The following is a 19,309-nucleotide window of genomic DNA, read 5'->3' as shown; positions in this document are numbered from 1 at the left end:
TTCCTGGTATTCCAAGCACTGTAGATAGAAACACCTGCCAGTGCAGGAAACCATAGACGAAAGTCAATCTGGGGTCTTAAAACCTCAGAAATCCCTCACCCCCACCTTTACTACTATAAAACCCTATTGTAATTGAGCTCGGGGCTCTCCGGGTTATTCCAATACATTGGACTTGCGGAGAGACCGAGTTTGCAAACTTGATTAAAATAAAGGCTCTTTGCTTTTACATAGGGGACTCTTGATTTCCTTGTTGGCTTGCGGGGATTGCATATTTGGGCATAACGCAGGGAGGTCCATGCTTTGGAAAGAGCTTGAATACCAGGTCCAACGGAACTGATCAAACCAAAGCAGAGTCAAGGTGTAGAGACACCAAAAGGTCCCAAAAGTCAAAGCAGACTCCAGTCCACTGAAGCCAGCCAAACAGGGAACTCTAAAAGCACAGCTGAGCCATGGTCCTGCTTCTGTATCCCTTCTTAGTCAAGTCCTGTTCTTACTGCCTGGATAAAGTGAGGATGTGACCACTCCAGGGTATGGTTGAGGGGAAGGTTTTTATTGTAGACACGAGGGAGAGTACAGCCAGCGACATCTGGAAGAGTCCAGAGCAGAGGAAGCAGGACATTGAACATGGCCAGCAGAATGGACCAGGTCATGAGAAGAAAGAGGAGAGGGAAGACAAGAGAGGTCCAAGAAAGAGGCCAAGAAGACCAAGAGAACTCCTGGCCCAAATGACAGGGTTATATAGAAAAGAGAAGCGGAGGGAACAAAAGCCCAGGAGCTGGAGACTAGGGTAGGGGTGGGGTGAGAAGAGATGGGAGGAACCAAGGAACTGAGCCAGCCTGGAGGGCAGCAGACACTTTGGTATGGTAATAGGTACCACAGGTAGCCCTTTACCTGAGTTTCTTTTGCAGCTGACACAGCCTAGTGAAAACTCCCAGGCTGTTACAGTGAAAGAATTCCCAACAATAGACTTGGTTTTTTTTTGTTGTTGTTGTTGTTTTCAGGTTTGTTTTGTTTTGTTTTTAAGATAGGGTCTCTTTTATATAATCAAAAGTGGCTTCCTATTTCCAGCACTTGTTTCTCAGGTGGGTACCACCACACTCAACAATTTTAACTTTTTTGTTTGTTTGTTTGTTTTCGAGACAAGGTTTCTCTGTAGCTTTGGTGCCTATCCCGTAACTAGCTCTTGTAGACCAGGCTGGCCTCGAACTCACAGAGATCCACCTGCCTCTGCCTCCCTGAGTACTGGGATTAAAGGCGCGCCACTACCGACCGACAACAATTTTATCTTTTGACAGAAGGAAGCAATGGTTCTCAACCTGTGAGTCATAACCCCATTGCAGGTTGAATGACCCTTTCACAGGGGCCACCTATGACCATCAGAAAACACAGATCTTTACATTACAATTCGTAACAGTAGCAAAATTAGAGCTATGAAGTAGCAATGAAAATAATTTTATGGTGTTGGGGGGGTCACCATGACGTGAGGCAGTTATTAAACAGACACAGCATTAGGAAGGTTGAGGCCAGGCCGGACGGTGATGGCGCACGCCTTTAATCCCAGCACTCCGGAGGCAGAGGCAGGGCGGTCTCTGGGAGTCCGAGGACAGCCAGGGCGAGAAACACTGTCTCGAAAAACCAATAAAATGAAATAGGAAGGTTGAGAACCTTCAGAAGGCTAGCAAAATTTGGCAGAGAGCATTCCCATATCCCAAACAGGAAAGGGACACAGCCTAGTAAGTCATCAGTCCCTCAGCCAGTTATGGATCAACAAAAATCATTGTAAAGTCCAATCTAATCCCAAAGAATACTCCTAAATTCTAGGTTATGAATCCCTCTAATCTTTAGTGCTGTGTTTTCACTAAGCTTGTGAAAAGATTGTGATCTTTATGATCGAACAAAGGGGAACTGAGTTACAGGTGAAGGAATATTATATACATTTGGTTAGTCTTTTAATAAGATGCAGGACTGCTGAAAGTTATGGGCTAGAAAATAAGACGCTCTCTCTCTCTCTCAAAAACAAAAAACAAGAAAACCCGGGGGGCTATAGAGATAGCTCAGTGGAAGGACATTAGCTCTGGTAGAGACACGGATTTGGTCGCTGGCACCCACGTGGTAGCTCATAACCACGTGTAATTCCTGCTCCAGGGGATCTGACGCCCTCCTCAGACTTCCCCCGGCACCAGGCACGCACGTGGTGCACATATGTCCGCGCACGCAAAGTACTCATACATGCAACGTAAGTGTCAAGAAGAAAGAAAAGAGAAAAGAAAAACCCCATCTAACCAAACAAGGAACCTCAAGCGCCGCGCAGGACGAGCTGGACCTGGCTGGCCGGCCGGCCCCCTCCCTTCCCGGCAGCCCTTGCGCGGGGAGGCGGGCCCGTCTGGGAAGCAGCCCGGCTCGGCGGCCCCTTGGCGGGAAGTTTGAAGAGCCGGGCACACACAGGGGCTCCGTTCCGCTCCGGAGTGGGTTTAGGGGGCTGAGAGCGCAGGGTCGCCCTACCGGGTAACCGGACGATCCGTGGAGGAGGACGCGGGCCCAGCCCGGGGAAGCGACGCGGCGTTGACCAGCGAGCGCCCCGAAGCGGTGGGCCCCACTCGCCGGGCCCCTTGGGTAGCCTCCGGGAGGGATCAGGGCTTTGCAGCCGTGTGCCACGGAGCCTGGAGCCCAAGGAGAGGGAAGGGAGGAGGCCGGAGCCTTTTCCACAAACGCGGGGTGCGGAGCCGCCAAGCCTCCAGGGGGCTCGGCCTGCGCATGCGCACCTCCCTGCCTTCCTGCCCGGGCGCGCTCTGTTCCACTCTCCTGGTGGGGTCATGGAGGCCTCGGAAAGCGCTGGGGGCTCCGGGGGCTCCTTCCTGAAAGGTGAGGAGACACGCGCATTTGGGGGGGGGGGAGGTTTGCTTGACCAAGTTTTCTTCGGAAACACTTGCTGGTCCACCGGGGTCCGCTCAGACTGGGGTGTCCTCACATCCTGGTATCCTCACACCACGTAGTGTCCTCCTCACCCAGGGTCGCGACCACCTGTGTGGACACCCCCTCCGGTATTCGCCATATGCCCTTCACGCCCCTCGAAGTCCCTGCCATGGTACCTGTGTTCCCCCCCCCCCCAGTGCCTTGACTGCTGGCAGGAAGATCGGGTCCCATCTTAGCTCTCTGAGAGCCTGGGTCCTTGCGGGGTCAGGGAAAGTATTGATTTGGTAGTAATGGGAGTGGCCTCTCGGTGGGTCCTACTCAGCTGACACCTGTGGAACCTTCCTGTTTTTCTCGTGCCAACAACTCCGTTCATTTTACTGGTAGGGAGATCAAGGCTTAGTTAGGGTCCTCATCGTTGAGCCCGCAAGTGCATCTGTTCCCAGGCACCACTCCACAAGCTGAGGGCCGGGGCGTACTGATGGTTGTAGAGTTTGGTTTTGAGGAAAGAGATTGGTGTGATGGGACTTGGAGTAGGAGCGCCGACAGAACAGGCCCGCTGTTTGCACAATTCTGTAACCAGGGGTAACTGTTTTTCTAATACTACTAGAGTGTTTGGTAACAGAACCAGGTCTTCCTTTTTCTTTGCTCACAGTTACTTAGCGGTGGGACTCCTCGGGGTGGGAAATCGTGTTTGGAGAGAGTCTCTAACCCGTGCTAGCCTAGTACTTCTTAGGTAGCCGAGAGGGACCTTGAATTTCTGATCCTCCTCCCTGGAGCTGGGATATAGGCGTGGGCTTCCACGCCTTGTTTTTGTTGGAGTGGGCTTAAAACCCAGGACCTAGTGTATGCTAAACAGTCTACCAGCTGTGCTACATCTGCAGCCCTTGTTCAAATGTTAGATGTGAAAAAAAATGAAAAATAGCTTTTCTTTTTTCTTTTTCTTTTTTTTTTTTAAGACAAGGCCTCCTGTAGTCCAAGCTGGTCTCCAGCTTGCTGTATAGCTGTGGCTGGCCTAGAACTCCTCATCCTCTTGCTTACTCTCTAAATGCTAAGATTACAGATGTGTGCTGATATGCTCAGCTCCATAAGCAAAGTTTTATTAGAACAAGGCTATATTGGCTTTTTGACCTCCTGCCTATGCTATGGCCATGAGATTGTGTTGTTGAAAGATAGTCTGGTCCAGAAAGCCTGGAGCATTTGGTTTTTTTACAGAAAGCATAATCCAGGGTAATTAAACCCTGACTAGGGAGACTTTAAGTACCACCAAAATACCAGTGATAATAGTTGGAATAGACATCTAGTAGAAATTTTCATTTTCTAACATAAATAGAGCAAGAGAAAAACCTGTCGAGCAGGGCAGGGGGGAGGTATTGCAATTCTCAGTGTGTATTTCCTGCTAATGTCTGGCTTATTTTCAGATATCGTGGCCTATGTTGAAGTATGGTCTTCCAACGGGACAGAGAATTACTCAAAGACATTTACAAAACAGCTTGAGAATATGGGGGCAAAGGTAAGAAATTAATATCAGGATGATTGATAGCCCGCTGGATGGCATTTTCTTGTTAGGGGAGCTATTCCTTAGGACATGAAGGACGTGGCAGTAGGTGAGCTGTGAGAGCCAAAACAATGACACCAGACAGGAGTTGGGCAGTAGTTGATTACAGAGCAGATGGGCTTGGAGGTGTGGTACGAGGAGGATCTGGGAAGAAGCACGGACCTGTCATTGGTCTGTAAGGACTGGTATTTGGAGTCAAAAGAATAAAGATGCAGGAGAATAACACCTAAGGGAAGACCGCGTCCTTAGGTGTGCTGGAGACATCTTGGCATTTAACTAGCCATTTCTGGAGCTTGAGGCAGTCACATGGCGGACGGTCAAGATCTCCCGGGTCAGAAGAGAATACTGTCTTTACTCAGATTCTAGTTAGCGTGACTAGTGCTCAAGGAGGTGGCTTTTTGAATATTTAAGGACCAGCGATGGCCTGACCACCAACCCAGGAACAAGAGAGAGAGAGAGAGAGAAAAAAAAAAATATGTCGAGAGAATGTGGAAGCAAGTATGGAAGAATTTAAAAGAGGGGGATCGGCCAGGCAGTGGTGATGCAGTCCTTTAATCCCAGCACTCAGGAGGGTCTCTGGCCAGCCTGGTCTACACAGGAAGGTCCAGACAGCCAGAGCTACACAGAGAAGCCTTGTTTAAAAAACAACAGAAAGATGGGGATTCAGAACAACAGAGCCTCAAGAAAAGATAAGATATACTTGAGGTTTGAAAATTACGAGGTGACTGTCTTAGTTCACTTCGTTACAGAGGTAAAGGGGTTCCAGTGATTAGGGATCCTGGCTTAGGAGGAAACGGAGACAGTGAACAGAGACTGCTCTGAACAAGTGTGCTTACTTATTTATTGGTCCTCAGGCTGGGTGAAGTGGATAAAGAGCCTGGCAGGGTAACTCAAGGCAGAGTAAGCATTGGTATTAGAGCAGTACCTGCCTTGCTTAGCCACCCTAACCCATGTGAAGTAAGGTCAAAGGCTTAGAGTAGAGAAGTCTGCACAGATGCACCACCACCTACAGTGGAGTTCAAAGCCAATATAACCATTGTTAAAAAAAAAAAAGAAAATCTGTACATTGAAAATGTATGTAATCACACAGCGTCATAGCTTGGCAGCGTGTGTGGCACAGTGGCTCTTGGGACTGACTGAAAATTGTTATTGTTTGCATCGTGAAATATGATGCATATCCTACAGTTCATATCCAGATGAACAGCATACAATTTCTACCGACAGTACATCACTTTCCTATCACTTCAGAGTAAACCGTGGTAAACCAGGGACCTTCTATGTGGAAGGAAGGTCAACCTGTTTTTCACTGAAGAGGCCCAGCTTGTTTTGTTACACTGGCAGGTGGAGCACCAAGTGGAGTCCCATTTTGAGTCAGTGTGTGAATTCTGGTTTGTGCCTCTGTCCAGATGCAGTCAGTGGTATTTTAGCAGCTCCTCCTCCGGACTAAGGCTAATAGGTGCTGCTTACTGTCTGCTCACATGAAAGCCTTGGGGAGAGTGTCCCCAGGTAGTGGGCTGGGCTCGTTCTGACTGCCTTGAGAATGGCTGTGCACAAAAGGAACAGCTCTGCTCTGTAAACTCCTACTATACAGGGCCGTGAAATTTGTGATGAAACCCAAGAGCAGCCAGTCCTTTGCATTATGTTCCTTTTGTGCTGAGGTGGAACGCTTGGCCTCACGCATAACTAGTACACTATCGCCGAGCTAGGTCCCTAACTCTTCTGTTTCTAGGGAAGATAAAATCTAAGACCCCAAGATGCCTGAACCTATAAATAGTACAAAACCCTATCTATGCATACATACCCTTGAGCTTGGCCCACTGGTGCAGGACCGTATCCCAGTTACTTGAGAGAATGAGGCAGATAGCCAAGTTGAAGGTACCTTATCAGATTCTGTATCACAATTTTAAAAAAATAAAATAAGAAAGGTATAAAATTTAGTAGCAGAAAATCTGCCTGGCATGCTGAAGACCGTAGGCTCAAGCCTCCCAGAGCTGGGATTACAAGCATCTACCACCATGTCTGACTTTTTACACAGGTTCAGGGAATCAAACTTGCAGTTGTTTTTTGTTTTTGTTTTTTGTTTGTGTTTTGAGCTCCTTTACTCTTTTGGGGGCCCACTCCCAGCTCCCAAATAAAAATACACATGGAGGCTTATTATTACTTATGATTGTCTGGCCTTAGCTTGGCTTATTTCTTGCCAGCTTTCTTAAATTATCCCACCCATACCTTTTGCCTCTGGGCTTTTATCCACACCCTGTTCAGTATACCTTTCTTTACCTCTTACTTGTGGCTTGTCCTCCTCTTCTTGTTCCTTCTCTTTTTCCCAGATTTCTCTGCCTGCCAGCCCTGCCTATCCTTTCTGTCTGTCCAGCTATCAGCTGTTCAGTTCTTCATTAGACCAATCAAGTATTTTAGACAGGCAAAGTATCACAGCTTCACAGAGTTAAACAACACATCTTTGCATCACGAATGTTCCACAGTCTATATAAATGTAACACATACTAAAATAATATTCCACAGCACAAACTGAGGACATCAGTGTTTGCAAAGCAGTCACTTCACTTGCTGAGCCATCTCCCCAGTTCCAAAATCATGTTTTTATGAATCCACTTGATTAATATTTTAGCTGATTGTATAATGTTAGCATGCCCTCTTTTCCCTTGAAGGAATATTTCATTACCTTTCAACAGAAAGTCTCACTTCACTATCCTCAACCTCATAGTGAAGATTCTCCTAGCTCAGTCCCTGAAGTGCCAGGATTACAGGCTTGTGCCTCCATGCCCGGCTTCTACATTATTTTCTGACTTCAGATTGCTACTGATAGTGTCTGATATAGTTGTAATTTCTCATTGTGGTTGATCTTATCTCTATCTTCTCACCCATTCCCACCTTTCACCATTTGTCTTTATTCTAGACATTCTCTTAATTCCACCCTTTTATATCAGCTTAACATAATTTAAAGTCATCTGACAGGAGGGAACCTCAGTTAGAAAATGCCCCCATAAGATCAGACTGTAGGCAGGCCTGTGGGTTATTTTCTTAATTAGTGATGGATGGAGTAGGACCCAGTCACTGTGAGAGGCGCCACTCTGGGCTGGTAGTCCTGGGTTACATAAGAAAACAGGTTGAGCAAGCCAGGGGGAGTAAGCCCGGAAGCAGCGCTCCTCTGTAGCCTCTGCATCAGTGCCTGCCTCCAGGTTCCTGCTCTGTTTTACTTCCTGTCCTGACTTCCTTGAGTGATAAATAGTGATGAACCATAAGACAAACCCGTTGGGCAGTGGTGGCGCACGCCTTTAATCCCAGTGCTCGGGAGGCAGAGGCAGGCTCATCTCTGAGGTCAAGGCTAGCCTGGTCTACAGAGTGAGTTCCAGGACAGCCAGGGCTACACAGAGAAACCCTGTGTATGGGGAGAGGGAGAGAAAGACAAATAAACCCTTTCCTCTCCAAGCTGCTCTGGTCGTGGCTTTTTGTTTCTAGCAGCAACAGTTAGTAACCCTGAGTGGAATGGCTATGTGATTGGTGTGGCTCTGTTCACACGTGTGCTGTGAAGGGGTCTTGTGATCCAGAATGCATGACCTTGATTCTGAGAACGTTTTCCTTGGTTATTATAATTTCTGCTTCGTCTCCCCTATTTGTTTGTTTTAACCCCATAACTTGGCTGCAGGATCATGAGCTGTGCTTCTTTTGACCCTGCCTTTCCCCGTTACCTGTTTTCTGTGTGCTCTGTCGCTGGGGAGATTTTCTTTATTTGGCTCTCTACTGTTTCTACGGAATTTTTTCCCCATTCTTAAATTTTAGTAACTCTTTAGGTCTTGGCCCCTTTGAAATATCTGATTTTATCACATAAATATTGCATCTTCTCAAGATACTGATTTTAACTTAATCAGATATGTATTCTCCTTGCTGTTTGTTTCCTCCAAGTTACACTGTTTCTCTGTAATGCAGAGGGATTTTCATTTATTTATTTACTTACTTATTGAGAAAGGGTCTCATGTACTCAGGCTGTGTAGCAGAAGATTGCCTTGACTGTATGGTTCTCCTGTCTCCACCTAAGCACCAGGGTTATAGGTGTTTCCCCATACCTAGTTTTTTAAAGTGATGGGAGGATAGAACCCAGTTCTTTGTGTGTGCAGGCAAGTACTCTACCAACTGAGCTATGCCCATAACCCAATATGGAAAGTTTAAAAGACATTTAAGGCGCCTGTGCCTATCTATGTGCACATAAGCCACAACTCCTGTGGAGGTGAAGGATGAAGAAGGATCCTTGTTGTGTCTCCCAGTCTTAACAGTGGTAAATAGGTGGTGCCTCCTCCTGTCCACTTTTCTTTTCCTGTTCCTTTATCCCTGGGCTCTTCTGGTTTGTCCTGTCCCCTTCTCTTTATCCTCATCTTCATTCTGACTGCTGCAGATGTATTTTGGTGGGGATAGGTTGAGACAAGGTCTCACTTTGGAGCTCTGGCTGCCCTTGAACTCTCTATGTGGATCAGACTGACCTTCAACTCAGAGATCCTCCTGCTTCTGCCTCGTGAGTGCTGGGTGCTGGAATTAAAGCTGTGTACCACCGTGCCATGCAAAAGCATCATTCCACATTAACTACAATATTTTTTTTGGTGTATTCTGAGAAGTGAAATCCTAGGGTAAGGATTTTGATCATTTCATTTTGACAAATATTGAACAGTGCTCTTTTTAATCATTTTATTTAAGAAATTAGGAAAAGATAGCAGTGAGCATTTGGTTTTTGGATTTTGTCCACAGGTTTCAAAAACTTTCAACAAACAAGTGACCCATGTCATCTTTAAAGATGGATATCAAAGCACCTGGGACAAAGCCCTGAAGATAGGGGCAAAGCTGGTTTCCGTCCTCTGGGTTGAAAAGTAAGTAGTTGACCTCTGTTTTTCTCCAGTAGTTTTCAAAGATTGGCAAAATTCTCCTTTTAGTGCTTTGCCTAGGTCATAGAATTTGGTAATATTTGGTTTTCATCTTTTCTCAGCCTTCTATGGAGGCAAGTGCCTTAATATCTTTAAGCCTCAACTTCTGCAGCTGAAAAATGAGTGAAATGCTGATTCTGTGTAGAGGGAAGGTGTGTATGAAGGCCTAAGGCAGTGATGTGCCTTGGCTGTGCAGGAGATATGGAATGTGACGGAGCACTGTGTGTTGTTACCTAATGTGGCTGTTGACACAGACCTTCATGGCTACAGTTTATCTTCTCCCCACGCTGGAAGCTGTATACCTCAGGTGTCTGCGACTTGTTTCTTTTGAGATATCCTTGGACTGTACGTGGCCATCTCCTTCCTACGTTCTCATGACATTCCCTCTGTTTACGTTTCTGTCCTCATTTTCTCTTAAAAGGTTATCAGTCACATTGGATTAGGTCTTCAGCAATGACTTCCCTTACTTTACTTACTAATTTAAATATCCTGTCTCCAAATGCAGTCCCTTTGCGGTTTTGTTAGGAATACAATTGTGTGGGGTTTAATGACAATCCAGCCATCAAAGGGAGGTTTAGATGGGAGCTGAAGTCAGTAGGTCAGGTGCACAGTGTGGAGGCTCTTCTGGGAGTGACATGGAATTAACTGTGCTTTGAGATTGAGGTTAGCAGAAGCTGACAGTGATGAGGAGCTGGTGAAAGTTCAGATCCGACCAGGACAGTAAGCAGTGTGGTAGTGAGGACTGACCAGTTCAGGATTTACAAACAACAACAAGAAGTAACTAGTGTGTGTATATGTGTGGGGTTGCTAAGGACGGCTGTTCATTGCCTGATGTAGTCAGACTCTGCAGAACCAGAAAGATGGCATTGGCTGAGATTGGGAAGACTCTAGAGAACTGGGGCTGCTAGCTATCAAGATATGCGGAATCAAATGTCAGATACTTACTAGACCTTACTGTAGAGGTGATGGGTGAGTGGGTAAACAAGTTCTGGGAGAGACTGGCAACTAAAATGGGGAGTTTTCTGTACTGGGGCTGTTAATTAAAGCACTGCACTAAACGTGAGCCTGGGTAAGCAGATAAAGAAGGAAAAAAGTTGGATATGTCTGGGTCTGGACGTCAGGCTGAGAGGAATGGAGGAAGGACACTGAAGAGTGGAGTGTTGAGTGGCCATGCTGCTTAGTTTTCAGAATCGAATGGACCTTTTATTTGGGAAAACACATTGAACTAACTGTACTTGTCAATACTTCTGACCTCAGATGTGTGGGGTCTTTTCTTTACCGGGCAACTAAGTTAGTTACCAGTTCACTTAGCACCAGCTGAATGTCCAGCAGCTCAGTTATGACACTCTGCCTGGACTTGGGGTCAGATCACACAGGGTAGGGGCTCAGTCCTTCAGGTCTGTACTGACCTGAGATGGCAGTCATAAGTTCAGGCCTCCACCACTTCTGTCCCACCAGCTATGAACAGGGTTTCCGTTACTCCCTTCTTGAGTTGATGGTTTGTTCAAATAGCTCACATTATTTAAGGAAGAACTCTTGCATCTTCCCTGGCCTGTCAGGACTCTCCTCACCTCCCTGGTCTGTCAGGCTGCTCTCCTCAGGTCACTGGTTTGTTACCAAGGGTGCTTCTCAGGACTGCCAAGTAGAAGAGATGCACACAGGGTTCTTGTGCCTGAAGCCCCCCCCATACCGTCTTAGAGCGTGCCACCTTCTCTGTATATTAGAACACCTGAAAGCTCATCAACCCCCTTGCTGGCTTGTATAGGACTGAATCTTCACTGTTTCCATTTTTTAATTTTATTTATTTGTTTGGTTTTTTTTTTTTTTTGGTTTTTGAGACAGGGTTTCTTTGTGACTTTGGAGCCTGTCCTGGAACTAGCTCTTGTAGACCAGGCTGGCCTCGAACTCACAGAAATCCACCTGCCTCTGCCTCCTGAATGCTGGGATTAAAAGCGTGAGCCACCACCGCCCAGCCACTGTTCCCATTTTTGGAGGTGTGTGAGTAGCGTAGAGGTTTTAGCCTCAAATTCTCAATTGGTCCTTCCAGACTAGCCAGGTTCCCACCATAAAACCAGTCATTAGCAGAAACTTAACAGACACAATAAAAGATGAATATTCAGGAATTTTAGAAGTAGAAGCTGTGTGACAGGCACTAGGACAGTGATCACATGGATTTCTAATTATAACACATACATTTGTTCTAGGCCAGTGTTGGGGTCAGAAAGTGTAATGTTGATGTTTCTACTCTGCCCAGCCTCCTGCACGGTCAGCTTCCTGCTCAGGACTGGTGTGTTCCTGGCAAGTTGTTCAGGAGCCAGCGTTCAGATGTCTTCGTCACTCTGAGCTCAGCCTTACTGCTGTTTCATTTAGATTCCTCTCAGTTTTCTAAAATAGCAGGAGGGAGGGATTGCTTTATGATGTAGGATTCAGGAAATGTCCTATTCCAGAGACCTTTTTCAGGTTATCTGTCACCAAATAGGGAGGATGGATGGGTTCCATTTGTTAGATGAAAGTCAAGGAGTGGCTCATGTAATCCCTGTGCTTGGGAGGATTGTTGGGACTTAGGCTACGTAGTAAGACCTTGTCTAAAAAACAACAAAAATAAGATTTTTAAAAATAGGATACAAACGGGCTGTGTGACATTACTGTCTGTGGAATAGAAGTTTTAGTGCCCTGAACTTCACACACAAATAATTATCCCATATTCAAAATGCTTGAGGCAAGAAGTGTTTTCAGATTTGGGGATATTTGCATCTATTTATTGGATGAGCATCTCGAATATTAAACTCTGCAAAGTTTAAAAGACTAGTTTTAGAGACTAGGTGGAATGTTCACCTAAGTTAATACTGTCTCAAAATTTTTAAAAAAAAGGAAAGTAATCTCAGTCTTCAAATAAGGCTATTCAACCATAAAATACTGAACTCAGGTCATTTCATGTGTCTAATGATTCTGCCCACTTTTACATTTCTCTTGTATGTTTTATATCCATGTGCACCCTGTTTTTCACAACATCACATATCATTTTTTCATTGAACAGTTGCCTATATCCATATGCTAAATATAGTAAGACAGCCTCTCATACATTTACAAACATACATATATATAGGTACTGTTCTTGTTGATACTCATTCCTGAAGAATGAAGTTTTCTCAAGTATTTTCCTTAAATAATTTTTATTTTTATTATATATATGAATTATATATAAATATTGGTTATATTGTAAATATTTTCCTTTTTATTATTTATACAATGGTCCTCCTGCTTACACACCTGCACACCAGAAGAGGACACCATATCTCATTACAGATGGTTGTGAGTCACCATGTGGTTGCTGGGAATTGAACTCAGGACCTCTGGAAGAACAGCCAGTGCTCTTAATCTCTGAGCCACCTCTCCATTTTCTTATTGTAAATAAGAAATATTTTCTTATTGTAATATTTTCTTATTGTAAATATTTTCTTATTGTAAACTTCCTTGTGAGGTTATTCGTGTGTTCAGGCGGTAAGAGCTTTGTCATACATGTTGTTTACAAACCTGTCTTTCTCAGTTTACATGTAGCCTCCACTTCTTCAGTTGCATTCCTTTTTTGATGCTTTTCTTTGGTTTCCTCTGCGTTGATTGTCATCCTTAGGAAATCATTGCCAAATCCAGACCACACAGATTTGTATCTCTGCTTCTTTTTAAGGGGTCTTAATGGTTTATGTGCTGTCTTTCGTCTGTGAATGTAAATGGCAAAGGAGGGTTCTGCTTGTGTTGTCTTGCATGTGGGCAGGTAGATGCCACAACACCGCTGTTTGAAAAGATTAATGTTTTTGGACCCATTGGTGAAAATTGGTTAATATCATAGATTTATATCCAGACTCTCAGTTACCCTTATCTTTTCTTCATTTATTTGTGTGTGGGAGGGGTGGTGCTTCTGTAGGTGTGCTTATGCCATGGCACACAGATACTAATCAGAGGACAGCTTGTAGAAGTCTGTGCTCTCCTACGATCACGTGGGTTCTGGGAATGGAACTCAGATCATCACTCTTGGTGCCAAGTGTCTTTATAGTCTGAGCCATCCCAAAGAACTATATAGTGGAGCAATTCTTACATATTTGTACATAAAGATCTATCCCACTTTTTTTAAACTAACCTTTTGAAATTTTATTTTTATTACATGTATTTAAGTATATGAGTGTGTAGGTTCACAATGTGTGTACAGTGCTCACAGAGGTCAGAAGAGGCCATTGGACCCCTGAAACTGGAGCCATGGATGGTTGTGAGCTACCATGTGGGTGCTGGAACATGAATCCAGGTCCTCTGCAAGAACAACTTGTATCCTTCCCACTGAGCCATGGCTGCAGACCTTGGCCCATGCTCTTATATAAAATAATACTTTATATGACAGGCTGTGGCTCAGTTGGTAGAGTGTTTGCCTGGCATGCACAGAACCCTGGATTGACCCCCCCCCCAGTGCAGTATAAGGTGGGGCTGTGGTGCATGTCTATAATCCTCTTATTCCACCTGGGGGTCATAATCTTTGCCCCAAGTCAGGTCTGGCCTTATGAACTCAATAACAATCAAAAGAGCCAAATTAATACTGGGAAGCAGAAAAATGGTGATCATGAAGAGATTAAGACACACTTTGGGGGTGTCTCTGCCCCTCAGAGTGAGCTGACTCCAAGTGCAGGGTAAAGGTGGATGTTCCCAGCAGCTGCTGGAGTCATTTCACTGTAGGGGCATTTCTTCTTTCTGCCTGAGCTTGCCCATATCAGTTTCTTTTTTCCTATACTTGGTGAAGCAGGAAAACGTGTTTGGACATTGAATAAACCTGCTTTCTGCTTTTAAGTTGTCTCTTTTATTTGGCTTATCGAGTTCTGGTTTCAGACATAGGTTGTAACCCCCAAGTTTTATAACTATCCCAGCATTCCCAAACGGGGTTTTGAGCTATGGAGTAGGGCATAGAGGCAGGAGAAGGATCAGAGTTCAAGGTCATCCTCAGCTACACAGGAAGAGTTGTTTGAGGCCGTGTGGGAACGTAAGACCCAATCTCCAAAAATGGGGGGGGGAGTTGTATTAGAGATGCAGGAAATAGCATAACTGGTCTGATAGACATTTTTATTTAATTCCCTTTTCCAGTCAGAATCAGTGTGATATGGAACCTCTGGACACTACCGTTCTCCAGATACATGTCATTCTGCAGGTTTAAATGCCATAAATGGAGTTTTTTAGCTCAAAGGGACTTACACATTGTGATTTGTGGTAAATGCTGCCAAATTTTCCTGGAAAGAATGCCTTAATTTCCACTCTTTCTAGTAATATAAAAAGATATGTCTTAATTTGTAAGTAAAAAGTATTGTTTTTATTCTTGTTTTTCCTGATTTTAAGTGAGCTGAGATGACCTTTTAATTACTGGTCTGGCTTTTCTTTTAACTGCCTGGAGACACTTACCAGTTTTTCATTGGCTGGTCATGAGTGTGGAGTCTATTGGGTACCAGGTTTCAGACTGTACCAGTCTCTGATGACAATGACCTTTCCTTTGAGAACAGAAAATTCTATATCCAAGAAAACAAAAGATGAAGCCAGAATAATTAAAGATGAACCTGGCTCTCATCCTCTGGGTCTTTTGGAGAAAGTTGAGCATAAATTAAAATTTTAAAACAGTGGCTAAAACAACAACAACAAAGAAATGCATCCATTAGCTTTTGTCAGCCTGTTAAAGGTAGGTCTAAGACTGCTGCAGGTCCGGGACCTAGGCCTGTGGAAGAGTAACTCTTCCTGGTTGGTGTGGCTGGCAGCATGATGGTGTGCGGGAAGAACGTGAGAAACCTATAGTGACCTCTTTCCACAGCTGTGTGGGACAGAAGTGGTGATCAGCAAGTACACTGCTGGAAGACTCCTTGGCTGGCTGTCCCTCGCACGTCCTGCAGATTCAGGTCTGGGTCCACAGATGGAGAGATGGAGACTGATGTGCAGCCTCTCTGCTTTGTTCTGACCCTCACTGGGTACAGCCTGGTTTTTAGCGCTCAGAACTCAGGTCCCAGTTCAGATCCACTGTTTTCTCTGCTCAGATACTGCTCAATCAGACCTTCCTGTGTTCTTCCTTGTGTCCCAGGACTGTGTGCTAGGCAAGTGAATTTTGAGACGTGTCCAGACCTAATCCTAATACAGTCAGTATATTTGTGTTAGAAAATGATACTCTGCTGCTTAGGTGCTTCACAGACTGGATTAGGGGGTAAAGGGCAACAGTTTGGAGGAGGTGAAGGAGCCGCAGGACTGGCCCTTGTGAGGGAGTGGGAAAGAAGCAGCTGCAGCCTCCCTCAGCTCTGAATTGGCTCCTGCTGGTGTTGTCAGGACTGCCTTGTGGCCACTAGATGGGGTGCTAATGTTACCATTAGAAGTCTACTAGGAAGCTTTTTCTGTTAATCATATTGATGGGGTGCCAGATAAATGAGAGGCTTTTGGTTATTAGTGGAGTTTGGCTTTATTATTTTAATTACAGGTCTGTGTGGGTAGGTGCATTTGAGTTCCCCAGGGAGGCCAGAGGCATCAGCTCTGCTTGGAGTTAAGTTACAGCTGGTTGTAATTTAGCTGACAGGCTCTGGGAATCAAGATTCGGCCCACTGGAGAAACATTACATGCCCTTAACTACTGACTCTCTCTCTAGACCTTGTTTTTGTTTTTGACACAAGGTCTCACTTGGGCTACATCCCAAGCTGTCCTGGAACTCACTATGTAGATCATGCTGTCCTTGAACTCACAGAGATCCACCTGCTGCTATTAATTCCCTTGCCTAGTTCAGTGTGAGTTTTTACTGAGTAGCTTCATACCTTAGCACGTGTGTGAACATGCAAGTCCCTTGCCTAGATTTATGTTTCACTTCATGTGGAAACTGACCGAATTCTGAATCTGAGCTTGAATGTACATCCTGTCACTCTGATGGGATGCTTATTCTAAAGTTAGGTTAGACATGTCTTCTCTAAGTATGTCACATAGACCAGGCACAAATTTTGATGATATGAATCAAGCCTTCCCGAAACAATTAGCTATAGAACATATTTAGTAATTTTATAAACTTGGGCAGATGGTCAGTGAGCTAAACTTAGTTTGTAAACCAGAAGGGAGGGGACAGTGTTTACACACCAGAGCTGGTGCAGACATGTCCATTGTAGCTGACCTTGTCCTTATGGTGACCGGGATAGTCTATCTGTGCTGACAGGATCTGTAGTTTCAGTTTCTCTTATATTCATGAGCCCCAACCGTTTCTCTCCTTCTACTGACATTTTTCTTGAGTGAGAACAAGCTGGTGAGAACTCAGGGTTAAGCTCAGCCGGGTAGAGAAGAAGCCCCTGAGGGGCATCACTTTCCTCCTGCTGCTCTTCAGAGGCTCTTACTGCCGTTGTTGGTTGTCTGTCTTCCCTTTCATCTCCAGCCTTCTCCCATCTCACCATGTGTCTGTAGCTCAGGCTGGCCTTCAGCGTGCAGCAGTCTGCGCCTCTGTCTCCCAAGTGTTGAGATCGTGGGCGTGAGTCAGTACTCCCCGCTCTTCTGTCAGGACCTTTCTGAAGCTGCGGGCTCTGGAGGCTTAAGTGATGGGATTGTTTCTTAAAACCAGCTTTGTATCTGTATGCCTTAAACCAAGTATGGTGGCTTATGTCTGTAATGCTAGCACTCAGGAAGCTGAGACAGGAGGATCACCGAGACTTCAAGGCTTGATTGGGCTATATGGCTAGTTCCAAACAGCCTGAGGTACAATGTGAGACCTTGTCTCAAAATATAGGTGTTTTATAACCCCTTAAGTACCACCTGCCCCTTTACAGCCCCCGCCCCGGAGCAGCCTCTGGTCTGGACTCTGTAGCCAGAAGTTAGTTTCCCTGCTATAGGGTTTCAGGCAGATGTACTCTTCTAGCATGCATTGCTTGGCTTCCTTCAGCCATGTGATAGTTTAGAGATTTCTCCATGTCTTCTGCAGCAATAGTTTCCTTCGGTTGGTTAGCCAAGCAGTATCTATTGCATGTACATACCACAATGTGTTTGCCAGTGGTAGAAACTTGAACAGTTTTCCATTTTTGGTTACTATGAATGAAGTTGTCATGGAGATTTGTGTTTGTGCCTTTCTGTGTTTTCATTTCTCGTGGTTTATGACCCAAACAAGGTGGCCTCGTGGTTTCACGTTCCTCCAGCAGTGTGAGTGTCCTTTTGTTCCATGCTTTCACCCACACTTGGGATTTAGCTACTAAGAGTGGATATATAGCAGTCTCTCCTACATTCTAATTTACATACCATACAATTTGCAGTGGAAGTATCCAGTTCACTGCTTTTAAACATACTCAGAGTTGTGCAGCCATCGCCACAGTGTCAAACTATTTTGTTCCCTTGATTTGAAGCCTTGCCCTTTAGCCATCACTCTCCATGTTTGCAGCCTCAGCAACTCTCTGTCTTTAGTTTCCCAGTTATGAACATTGTGCATAAATGCAGTCACGTCGTATGGAGCACCTGAGGTTACTTCTTAGCAAGGTCCTTCATGTTGTCATTTTTATTTGCTTCCTTTTTTTGACCAAATAACATTTGATTGTATGGATGTATGCATGCACACACACAGAGAGTAAGGAGAGGACTCGATCATTACAGGGCTTAGGGTGGAGCTCAGCTTCTTTTCTGTTGCTGTGATAGAAATACCCTGACAGAGCAACTTAGGGAGCAGAGGTTTGTTGGACTTAATTCCAGGGTACAGTTCACTGTGGCAGGCAGGTCACAGCAGCAAGGATGAGAGGGCGGGTCCTGTTAGATCCACAGTCAGTGCAGAACAATCAGTGCGCATGTGCTAGTGCTCAGTCTGCCCTCCCCATTTCACAGTAAGAGAATGGTCTCATCCACAGTCGAGGTGGGTCCTCCTTCATCCTTTAATGTAGTCAAGAGAGTTTGTCAGAGGCATTCTCAGAGGCTAACTTTAATCTAGAAAGTTGCTTATAGAAATATATAATAGTTTTCTTTTTATAATTTTTTAATGTTTTTATATATTTATTGTATTTTATATGCATTGGTATTTTACCTGCCTGCATATCTGTGAGGCTGTCAGATCCTCTAGAACTGGAACTACAGACAGTTATAAGCTGCCATGTGGGTGCTGGGAATTGAACCAGGGTCCTCTGAAAGAGCATCCAGTACTCTAAACCATTGAGCCATCTCTCCAACCTCAAGATTTATTTTTATTTACATGTATGAGTGCCTGCATGTCTCACATGCATGCAGTACCCACAGCGGCCAGAAGAGGGCATTAGATCCTCTGAATTGTAGTTACAAATGAATGTGAGTCACCATGTAGGTGCTGAGACTGATCCAGTGCTCTTAACTATGGAGCCATCTCTCCAGACACAGGAAATTTGTTTTTAACCAGTCCCCCATCAGGGTGCCCAGCTGCCACAGATAGATCTGCATTCTTTGCACACAAACATTCTTTCTCTTTATACCAAGGTGCCTGATACTGTTTTGTTAAGTTAGTGGGTTGTGCTTACAGTTCTGTTAGGAAGTAGGTAGTTGGATCTTGAGTCTACCATAAATAGGTTGTTGTTGTTGTTTGTTTGTTTCCCTTCCCTGAGTGCTGCTGCCTGCCATCCCTATGTCCAAAGTTTTGGGTTTCAGTTGTCTCACATGGACCCAAAGCCTCCACCCTGGTGTTGGGGAAGTGGGTATGGCTAGGCACCCTGTTTCCCTACTCTTTCCCATTTATTCTGTTAGGAGCGGCGGCGGGGCTGCATCCCCGGCACCCGGCCGCCCGCATGGCTAGCTTATGCCCGAAATAATTACACGGAAACTGTATTCTTTCAAACACTGCCTGGCCCGGCTAGTTCCAGCTTCTTATTGGCTAGCTCTTACATATTGTTCTAACCCATTTCTAATATTCTGTGTAGCCCACGAGCTGGCTTACCAG

The 19,309-nt window shown here is 45.1% G+C and overlaps 1 protein-coding gene across 8 annotated transcripts in view; it reads left to right on the top strand.

Moving 5' to 3' along the window:
- Nucleotides 1-2,396: 2,396 nt before the first annotated feature.
- The window catches only part of Mcph1 (microcephalin 1), a 212,397-nt gene continuing 195,484 nt past the window's right edge, over nucleotides 2,397-19,309 (top strand). For all 8 annotated transcript variants that reach the window (XR_007590844.1, XM_050137333.1, XM_050137331.1 and 5 more), the window contains exons 1-3: nucleotides 2,397-2,862; nucleotides 4,332-4,423; nucleotides 9,224-9,342. Coding sequence is in view for 7 of the 8 variants with exons in the window: in XM_050137333.1 (XP_049993290.1) it covers nucleotides 2,814-2,862; nucleotides 4,332-4,423; nucleotides 9,224-9,342 (260 nt within the window). In the remaining variant the exon portion in view is untranslated. The remainder of the gene's footprint in view (nucleotides 2,863-4,331; nucleotides 4,424-9,223; nucleotides 9,343-19,309) is intronic.

Source organism: Alexandromys fortis, unplaced genomic scaffold (genome assembly GCF_014885135.2).
Source record: "Alexandromys fortis isolate MF-2015 unplaced genomic scaffold, M_Fortis_MF-2015_v1.1 scaffold_3, whole genome shotgun sequence".
Taxonomy (NCBI): Eukaryota; Metazoa; Chordata; class Mammalia; order Rodentia; family Cricetidae; genus Alexandromys; species Alexandromys fortis.
Note: the sequence above shows the minus strand (reverse complement) of the source record. Positions and strands in the feature narration are given on the sequence as shown.